At 40.9% G+C, this 10,119-nt stretch overlaps 2 protein-coding genes across 2 annotated transcripts; one reads left to right on the top strand and one right to left on the bottom strand.

Annotated features, from left to right (window-relative positions):
* Positions 1-1,468: 1,468 nt before the first annotated feature.
* LOC135980157 (olfactory receptor-like protein COR8) lies at positions 1,469-2,573 on the top strand. The gene has a single exon (XM_065580220.1). The coding sequence runs from the start codon at positions 1,565-1,567 to the stop codon at positions 2,501-2,503; it is 939 nt and encodes a 312-aa protein (XP_065436292.1). The 5' UTR covers positions 1,469-1,564; the 3' UTR covers positions 2,504-2,573.
* A 5,993-nt stretch (positions 2,574-8,566) lies between these two features.
* On the bottom strand, positions 8,567-9,843 carry LOC135980158 (olfactory receptor 5AR1-like). The gene has a single exon (XM_065580223.1). It carries the CDS (start codon positions 9,531-9,533, stop codon positions 8,595-8,597), a length of 939 nt encoding a protein of 312 aa, XP_065436295.1. The 5' UTR covers positions 9,534-9,843; the 3' UTR covers positions 8,567-8,594.
* Between the last annotated feature and the right edge of the window lie 276 nt (positions 9,844-10,119).

Here is a 10,119-nt window from a genome sequence, read left to right on the forward strand (position 1 = left end):
ACCTGTGGCTTCATGCAACCCCCCCTATGCTCCCTCTTCAAGCATCCTCCCTCCCCCTCCTTCAGATCCTTGCCTTGCACATTGCTTTCCATTGTTGCTTCTGTGCCAAAATTATTTCTTCACCATTTCCCACCTGTATCATATTCCTGTGTCACGGCGAATGACCTAGAGAGACGAAGGACCTGGCAATGTGTACCACTAGTAGGCATAAGAAATTGGGACTGGAGTCAAGTGGCCAGAAATCTCCTAGAGCAAGGATAGCATAGATTGAAGGCACAGTTGCCAATTCTCATGATATTTGGTGCTTCTCTTAAAGCCCCAGGTCCTTCAGTCATGTGATCAGTTAAGAATCTCCGATCTTTTTTAAGTATGTTTCTAGCCCTAAGGGTTGCTAAGAAAAGCTTGAAAACGTGACTCTCTCCAGGGCCCAGAAACATTGTTCCATTGCAATTTGCTGACTGAGTGAAATTGGGACATTTCGTGAAGAAGGGCCAATTTCACTGCAGCACCATGGAATTGAGGAAACTCTGCCTGCATCCGAATCCTGCCTGGTTTCTGCTAGTTCACCTGCCCAGCTCCTTTGCAACCTGCCCAGTGGCCTGCTAGCAACCTCAGAGCTTCCAGAGTCCATGGCCTTGGAGCAGACACACATGCCGATTGCTCTGGGGGCTGGGAACATCCAAAATTGTCAGTGTCCATGACTCCAGGGATCCGTTCCCTTTTTCAGAAACTTTTCAAAAACTGTGGGTTTGTTTCTAAACCAAATTCTGAAAAATAAAAATCTTGCACAAAACAGAATTATCCTTCCCTGCCCCATCTCTAAACCCCATGTGTGTTATTTTTTAAAGATCTCAAGATTTTAAGCCAATTGCATGATGTTTGGAAGCCTGATTCATGGTTTTCAAATGCTTGAGATTGGCAACACTGCCAGGGGATGTGTTACAAAGCAGTAGTAACCAAGTGACTGGGACATAACAGACATTGTAGTCATCTAAAAGGATTATCTGGAATAGGGTGACCAGATGTCCCGATTTTATAGGGACAGTTCCGATTTCTGGGTCTTTTTCTTCTATAGGTTCCTATTACCCCCACCCCCGTCCCGATTTTTCACATTTACTGTCTGGTCACCCTAATCCGGAAGGATTTAAAGTATGAGTGCTTTCTAATTTACCCTCAGTGAGCAGACAATATAAAGTACCAAGCTCAAACTCAAACACATGCCAGGTATATTTCATTGAAGAACATTTGTGATAATGGACATGAATCTGGAAACTCCCTATGGGGAACTTGATGCCTAATTCCAGTCAATTTTATGGAGACTTGGATGACTAAATCTCCTAGACAGCCTTGAAAATCTCAGCCCTATTAAAAAGTGAGTGTAAATCTAAAGGTCCATCCCAACTCTTCCCAGACATCCCGGCAGCTGGTTTCCTGTAAGATATTCACTACCCACATTCAAGCCCGGCGGTGTCATTCAGATTTAATTCATGCCATGAAATTTCCTTCTTCCATGCTGCTCACTCTTGTTATCCCGGCAGGTATGGTTTCATGCACCCCTGTATAAATGGCTGAGGGCAATCACAGCATGGTGACCCAGTTCATACTCCTGGGGCTGACGGATCGTCAGGAGCTGCAGATACCCCTCTTCGCGGCGTTCCTGGTGATCTACGTTCTTACGCTGGTTGGGAATCTTGGGATGATTGTATTGATCAGGGTTGATTCCCGACTCCATTCCCCCATGTACTTCTTCCTCAGTAACCTGTCTGTGGTTGACCTCTGCTACTCCTCAGTCTTCGCTCCAAGGATGCTGGTGAATTTCTTAGTGGGGAGTAAAAGCATTTCTTACTCTGCCTGTATTGCCCAACACTTCTCTTTTGTCGTGTTTGTGACCACAGAAGGGTTCCTGCTGGCCGTGATGGCATACGACCGCTATGTAGCCATTTGTAACCCTCTGCTCTACACCGCTGTTATGTCTAAGAGAGTCTGTATTCATCTAGTGGCCAGCTCATATGTAGGGGGGCTCGTGAACTCACTGACCCACACATGTGGCTTGCTGAGGTTGTCGTTCTGTGGGCCCAACATCATCAATCATTACTTTTGTGACACTAACCCATTGCTGAAGCTTGCCTGCTCTGATAACCACATCAATGAGATTTTGCTTGTAACGTTCTCTGGAGTTATTGCCATGTCCACCCTCCTGTTTGTCATAATCTCTTATCTGTACATCCTCTTCTCTATCCTGAGGATCCGCTCCGCCAAGGGCAGGCGCAAAGCCTTCTCAACCTGTGCCTCTCATCTGACAGCTGTCACCATGTTCTATGGACCTGTGAGCTTAAGCCACATACAACCCAGTTCCAGCTACTCACTGGAACAGGAGAAAATCTCTGCTGTGTTTTATACCCTGGTGGTCCCCATGTTGAACCCCTTGATCTACAGCCTGAGGAACAAGGAGGTTAAGGATGCTCTTAAGAGGGTGATAGACTGGAAAAACATTCCCAGCTAATTTGTCACCATGACAATTCCAGTCAATTGAGAAGAACAATTGGAAGAAGGGTAGGAGTATGCTCTATGTGTTACTGCCTTGATTTGTGTATCACAAATGTTTTACAAGAATTAAATGACACTCAAAGAACTGTTGTAGCATGTGGAAAGTATGTTTTACAATTGCTTGAGAGGAACAATGTTACCTAATGTCCTGTCATTATGTGGCTGTTGGAATATAGACACCTTTCCTTGTTTCTTGACCATTAATCTATTTGAAATGGTGCCCTGCAAGGTTATCTGAGATTAAAAATAAAATAAACTTGCTTCTAGGTTTAATTTCTTAATGTGATGCTTTAATTAATGCTCAGTATGTAACTTGCACTATGAGAATTCAACGCTTTTGCTCTCTTTAGTGTCTGGGCCTCATACGGGTTGCCACAATTGATCTCTATCCCCTTTATAGCAGCCCTTAACCTAGTTGAAGACTGTTATCAGGTCCCTCCTCAGTTGTCTTGTCTCAAAACAAAACATGTCCAATTTTTTTAAAACTTTCCTAATAGATCAGGTTTTGCAAACCCTTTTTGTCATTTTTGTTTTTCCCCTCTGGACTCTCTCCTATTTGCCCACGTCCTTTCTAAAGCGTGGCTCCCAAACCTAGACATAGAACTTCAACTGAGGCCTCACCAGTGCCAAGCAGAGCCATACAATCACTGCCTTGGTCTTACACACAACACACCTGGTAATACACCCCAGACAGCCCTTTTCACAACTGCAGCTCATTGTTGGCTCATACTCAACTTGTGACCCACTTGAACTCCCAGATCCATCTCAGCAGCACTTCTCCTAGCCAGTTATTCCCCACATTGTATTATGCATTTGATTTTTCCTTCTAGAGTGAAGTACTATGCAGTTGTCTTTATATTGATCACATCTGTATTCATACTAGTGCTATATCCATCTATTCTTAACCAGTGTTATCGTATATACTTAGGCTTGGAAGGAATAGATTTTTCTCAATAAATGTTGGTGATTATTGATTTCACCATATGCACACAAACCAATGAAAAAATTATTGCCATCAACAATAATTGAAATTTACAGATAGGCAGAATAAGAAAAACTGCAGCTTGAGAATGTATTAGAGTTTGATTTAAGGATATTTATTTTGTATATTTTGACATGTGATGTTGACAATTTGTGTTTTAACAGTTATAAAGCTTTAACTTTTTGAATCTCAGTGTCGGCTGTCATTAACAAAATTATGTCTGACCTCCCATTGTCTGATCCCCCATAATTTCCCGCAATTGTAAAGATTTAAACATTTAAAATAAAAAAGGCTTAAAAATAAAACATTGATATTATCAATTCAAATTCTAAAAAACTTAAAAATCAAATTCTGACAAGGCTCTAGCAACTTGTTATTCAGCTTTATTCTCAATCATCTTCTTGTCACCTTGTGTTGCTCCCCATCTGTTTGTCATCTGTACCGTTGTCTCTTATTTTCAGCTTAGATTACAAGCTCCTTTGGCCAGAGGTTGTTTTTTTTGTAATATGTTGGTACAGCACCTAAAAGAATGGGGTTGGGATTAAGCCCAATACTAATGAATTAATGAAGTAGTATCAATAATAATGGTCATGTAATGTTACTCCCACCAATGCCATATATTTCAGAGGGGTAGTCGTGTTAGTCTGTTTCAGCAAAGAGAACCCAGAAGGTTCCAGCCCACGATAGCTCATGCCCAAATAAATTTGTTAGTCTTTAAGGTGCCAAAGGACTCCTTGTTGTCAATGCCATATAGTGATTTTATAGGTTTACTTACAGCAATGCTATAAATTGATAATATATTTTAAGGGCTAAAAAGGACAATGACATCGTTTAGTCTGACTGTATAACTCAGGTCACAATTCTATACAGTTATCCTCTGTATTAAGCCCATTAACTGGCATTTATTAAGTGTATCTTCCAGAGAGCCATCGGGTCTTGATTTCACAGCAGCTGTAGCTGGATAAACCGTCACTTCCCATGGTAGTTCATTCCAGCCATTAACCACCCTCACTGTTGAAAATGTGAGCCTCGTGACTAATTTGAATTGGGATAGTTTTACTCTGAGCAACACGATATATTGTTCATTAGAACTGGGGGGAGAGGGGAGTTGGACCAAAATACTTTTTTTCTGAGCAACGCAGATTTGGGTTAACTGAAATATTTTATGAATCTGTGTCAAATGAAATTAATTGTTTTGCTTTGATCTAAAACCTCAGAAAAAGCTAAAAGGTCTAAATATTTTAAGTTTCCCATTTAAAAGACTTTTTGTTTCAAAATTTATTTCAATTTTATTTAAAAAAATAACAATTGCAAAAACAGCAACTGATCAAACAAAACATTTCATTCAACTTGTCAGTCAGCCAAAAAAATTGAAATTTTTGAAAAAAAAAAAATCAATTTGGATCAACCAGAAACTAAGTTTTTCATTTATGTTTCAGACTAGCCAGCAACCCAAGAAATCAGCTATTCACAGAGCTCTTTTGATCATACAGTTTTTTTTCTCCTCATTGCTATACACTGATTAGCCCTATTCTCACCACTGACACAATTCTATTGCGTTAGGAACCGGACTCTACAGCTAGCTAATGTAACTCCCTACATGGCCGCATAGAAGAATGCCATTTTCCGGTTTAGTTTAATCCAGTAAATTAAGAGTGTCCATACCAGGAGCTATTCAGGAATAGCCCTAGTGCCTTAAATTCACATATTACCTTGCTCAGGAATAGCTTCCCAATGCAAACAAGCCCCTGTTCTCACCAACACTGATTTAGAGCTTTACTTTCACCCCTCCATGCAGAGGTGGGACACCAAACAGCAAGGTTTAGCAGTGGGGAAATGAATTTATTTGATGTTTTTCCATCCCGAAGAACCCAATACAATTGGGCAAACATTCTGGTGTAGCTGAATGTGCATTTTTCTCTGAAAAAAAGTTTCAGCCAAAGAATTTTGGCCAGCTGTAGTTAAGATACGTTCTACCCCATGGAAATGCCTTACACTTAAACTCTGCGAGGTAGACTTGAGCCAAGGGATAATAGAGTTTAGCCCATTGTGATTAATGGTGAGAGGACATAAATCCACTGAAGCACACTCAGATGCAACTTCCTCCGGGATTCAAGAGTTGACCCGCTACCCAACCCCATTCACGGGGGTTCTTTTTATCTTGCATTAATAAAGTTTCAATGAAAAATATTAGAGAACAATATTGGATCAATCATAGAATCATAGGACTGGAAGGGACCTCGAGAGGTCATAAGTCAGTCCCCTGCACTCATTGCAGGACAAAGCACCATCTAGAACATCCCTGACAGGTGTTTGTCTAACCTGCTCTGAAAAATCTGCAGTGATGGAGATTCCACAACCTCCCTAGGCAATTTATTCCAGTGCTTAACCACCCGGACAGTTAGGAAACTTTTCCTAATGTCCAACCTAAACCGCCCTTGCTGCAATTTAAGCCCAGTGCTTTCTGCACTGGAAAATACTGATTCATCAAAAATGAAATATTCTTGTGGGAAAATTCCAGTTTCAATGAATTACTCATTTAAAAAAAATGGAAAGAAAAAAGAAGCTTAAAATTGTCTAAATGTTCATTTTTGACATTTTCAAAATGAAAAGTTGCCTTTTTTTAGTTCAAAATTAATGTTTCAAAATGCTAATTAGCTCATTATTTTGTTTAATGTTCATTTAATTTGAACTATTGGAACAAAATATTTTGATTGATCAAAATCAACTTTCCCCCAGCTTTTTGGTTTGTGGAAAAAAGGAAAATATTAGCTTTGGGGATGGGACAATTTTAAAATCTCCCAAATTTTCATGGGACAGGAAAACCATTTCCTGCCCAGGTTTAATCTTTGGTTCCAAACTAAAATAATCCACTCAGTGAATAAACAAGCATCTCCCCCAGCCTCCAGTAGAAGAGGTTTTATACTGTATTCAAACCTGAAGCCAATTCCTTATGGAAAATTTCCATATAATTTTATTAGAAAAATATGTCAACGTTCTATAATATTCTTACACCGACTGTAACTGAGCATGCGGCTGTATCCAGTCAATGAGTGTTATGTATTGCGGTATTAATGTTAACGGAATACATGGGCCAAGCAGCTAGCTACATTTCAGGGCCCTGGGGATGTTCCAGTTGGAAGTAGAAACTGATGGGCTCTGGTATTTTGTTTTAATGCAGTCTCCTGTTTCCCTGAACTCAGGAGGGCCTAAGAAAGAAAGGACCAATTTTTTACTTTACCACCCCCAGCTTATGTAGCCGCAGTGACAGAAGCTCTCTCTAGCTTTTTCCGGGGTTATGTTGTGCTCATGCCTACTGCTTGACTTTCTCACTTTTTAGTTAGTTGAGATGGTCAGGAACTGTTATTAATGCTGCTGTTGTTGAAGTCTGATCCTGCTTTTTAGAAGACAAAACAAGAAAAGACTCTGATTGACTTCAGTCAATATTGGTTCAGACTGCAGGAGTTTAAGTGGGGATATAAAGGCACCAAACTCCCATTCCAGGGAGTTGTCCAGGGAACTGGATGCCTAACTGCTCATTGAAAATGTGTATTTGCTCATGGGCAGTGGTTGATTGCACGATGGGGTTTCCAATCCTGTACCGGTATTAAAGTGTTGAAAGGAAAATAGTCCTTTTATGTTATGGCACTATAGCGTCATTCCATTTTGTACATATATGGAAAAATCATAAGCAGTATTCCTAGGAGCACAAGAAGTGGATTTAAGTGATCGATGATTCAGACAAAACTTCCCTGGACTAACCAGAGCATATCCAGTATGAATATTCAAATGTCACCGTGTGTAGGAAGCTTGCTGGTGCTATGAATATTGATAGCCGCATCACACTAGTGCTTCATAATGTGTACTAGTACATCACAATCGTACATCATTATAAATTGATTGGACTACATTCATTCTTGATCTGTCCCCATATCATTCTCTCAAGACAAGGGAGTTACTTCAGGGACGAACCTGTCTCACTGTTTACAAAGTCCAAAGAAAGCCAAAGAAAGCAGACCAATGATATACACCTCTACCCCGATATAATGCGACCCGATACAACACGAATTCAGATATAACGTGGTAAAGCAGTGCTCTGGGGGGGGGGGGGGGCAGGGCTGCACGTTTCGATGGATCAAAGCAAGTTCAATATAATGCGGTTTCACCTATAACGCGGTAAGATTTTTCGGCTCCCGCGGACAGCGTTATATTGGGGTAGAGGTGTAATTTCAGGATTGCCAGAGAAATTCTTTCATAGGTTGGAGAGAAGATAAATAAACAAAAGCCCTACATAAAACGGCAACAGTTTTCAATGAGTAAAACCAGTGGTTCTCAACATTCTCCGGCCTGTGACCCCATGTTAAACAGAAAAAAAGGTTTGAGATCCCTCTTAAGTTTTGGGATGCTCCCCTTCCATCTAGCCGTGAAGACAGGGCAGCTGGTTGTGATGACTGGAAACAACCTCCTCTGTTGAGAACTCAGGAGTAAAACAACGTCCTCTTCATGTCGGCATGATGCAGCGGTGAGAGAAGATACTCTGATTTGGTGCAGGCTAGCTCTGCATGATGAAGGTCAACTCTGCATTATTCAGACTAAGTCCCTAAGCTCACCAGAGAGGACTTTTCTGGGGAATTTATCATTACACATTCCGAGAACATGGCCGATCGACCTAAGCTGAGCTTTGATAATCGTTACCTCAGTTCTGGTTGCTTTGATTCAGTATGTTTAACAGTGCCCTCCACTGGGTGAAATCTCAGAACCGAGGAAGGATACATACAATCTTCTCATCCTCTCACCGGAACTCCAACCTGGCCTAAAACATAACAGGCAACGGCAATTGTCCTTTAAGCCAAATATCAGAGCATCTTGCTGATTCTGCATAGTGTCACAGACCCTCATTCATGGATCTTAAAAACAGCAATTTCTAATATTGTATTTGACTGGGTTCCATTATATGATTTTCTGTACATCAAATGGAGTGGCTGAGTCATAGAAATAAGGATAATGACAGAGAACTCACTCTTATTCCATCTACTGTTTATTGGTTAAAATATAATGATTATAATTACCAAGAAAAAATCTTCTTGTATATCACCCTTTTAAAGGCATCATTTACCTCCTTGTTTCGCAGGCTGTAGATCAGGGGGTTCAACATGGGGATCACAAGGGCATAAAACACAGAGGTAACCTTGTCTTGGTCCATCACGTAGCTAGAACTGGGTCTTAAATATATACATATCAGCGTCCCATAAAACATAGTGACAACTGTCAGGTGGGAGGCACAGGTGGAAAAGGTTTTGCGTCTCCCCTTGGCAGAACGGATCCTAAGAATGGCCAGAAGGATGCACATGTAGGAGATTAGGACACCCAGGAAAGTAGTCATTCCAATTACAGTAGAGAAAGTGAAAAGTACAAGGTCAGTGACATGGGTGTCAGAACAGGACAGCTTCAGCATAGGGGGCACATCACAGAAGAAATGGTTGACAACATTGGAGCTGCAGAAGGACAGACTGAATATAAATAGAGTTTGCACAATTGAATTCACAGAGCCACATACATATGTACCAGCCACTAACAGGACACAGTGTCTCTTGGACATAATGGCTCTGTATAGCAGTGGATTACAGATAGCTTTGAAGCGGTCATACGCAATCACAGCCAGGAGGCAACATTCATTGGTCACAAAGAAACAGACGAAGAATAGTTGTGCCGCACACTCAATCAAAGGAATGGTTCTAGTCTCTGCTACAAAGGTCATTAGCAACCTGGGAGCTATGGCAGTGGAATATCCAATATCTACAATGGACATCTGGCTTAGGAAAAAGTACATGGGGGTATGAAGTCGGGTTTCAACCATGATTAACGCTATCATCCCAAGATTCCCCATCAGGCTGACCACATACATCACTAGGAACAACATAAAGAGGGGGATCTGTAGATTTGGATGATCTGTGAATCCTACGAAAATGAACTCGGTCACCATGGTGTGGTTTCTCTCTGCCATTTATTCCAGAAACGCTCTCCTCTGCTGGTGAAAAAAAAATAAAGATTAAAATTAATCACTGGCCAATAAAGTACTGAGTACAGATCCCTCATAATCCCTGTGATTGTTCCTGGGAAACAGTGTATAAACATAGGAAAGCTGAAATAAATCGAAGGACACTCCTAGGGAATGTTCTCTTTGTATTCCCCACATGCTTTCCATTACAGATAGGACATGTTCCAGCTACAGCAATATTGTGGACTCTGTGTTAGGGTGACCAGATGTCCCGATTTTATAGGGACAGTCCCAATTTTGGGGGCTTTTTCTTATATAGGCACTTATTACCCCCCACCCCCATCCCAATTTTTCACACTTCCCCTCTGGTCACCCTACTCTGTTTTAATATGCATGAAACCATCCAGTGGGTCAAATCTTCTATAAAATAAGAGATATATAGATTGGGAGTGTTTAGTTTAGAAGGGAGGCAAATAATCTATCAATGTATGCAAGTAATCAATGCTATAGAGTTTATTCATGGTCTTTGATTTTCTCTTCCTAATCAAAATGACCTCAAAGGGCACAAGTGATGCTCAGTGCCCCTTTTATA

This window comes from Chrysemys picta, unplaced genomic scaffold (genome assembly GCF_011386835.1).
Source record: "Chrysemys picta bellii isolate R12L10 unplaced genomic scaffold, ASM1138683v2 scaf2016, whole genome shotgun sequence".
Lineage (NCBI taxonomy): Eukaryota > Metazoa > Chordata > Testudines > Emydidae > Chrysemys > Chrysemys picta.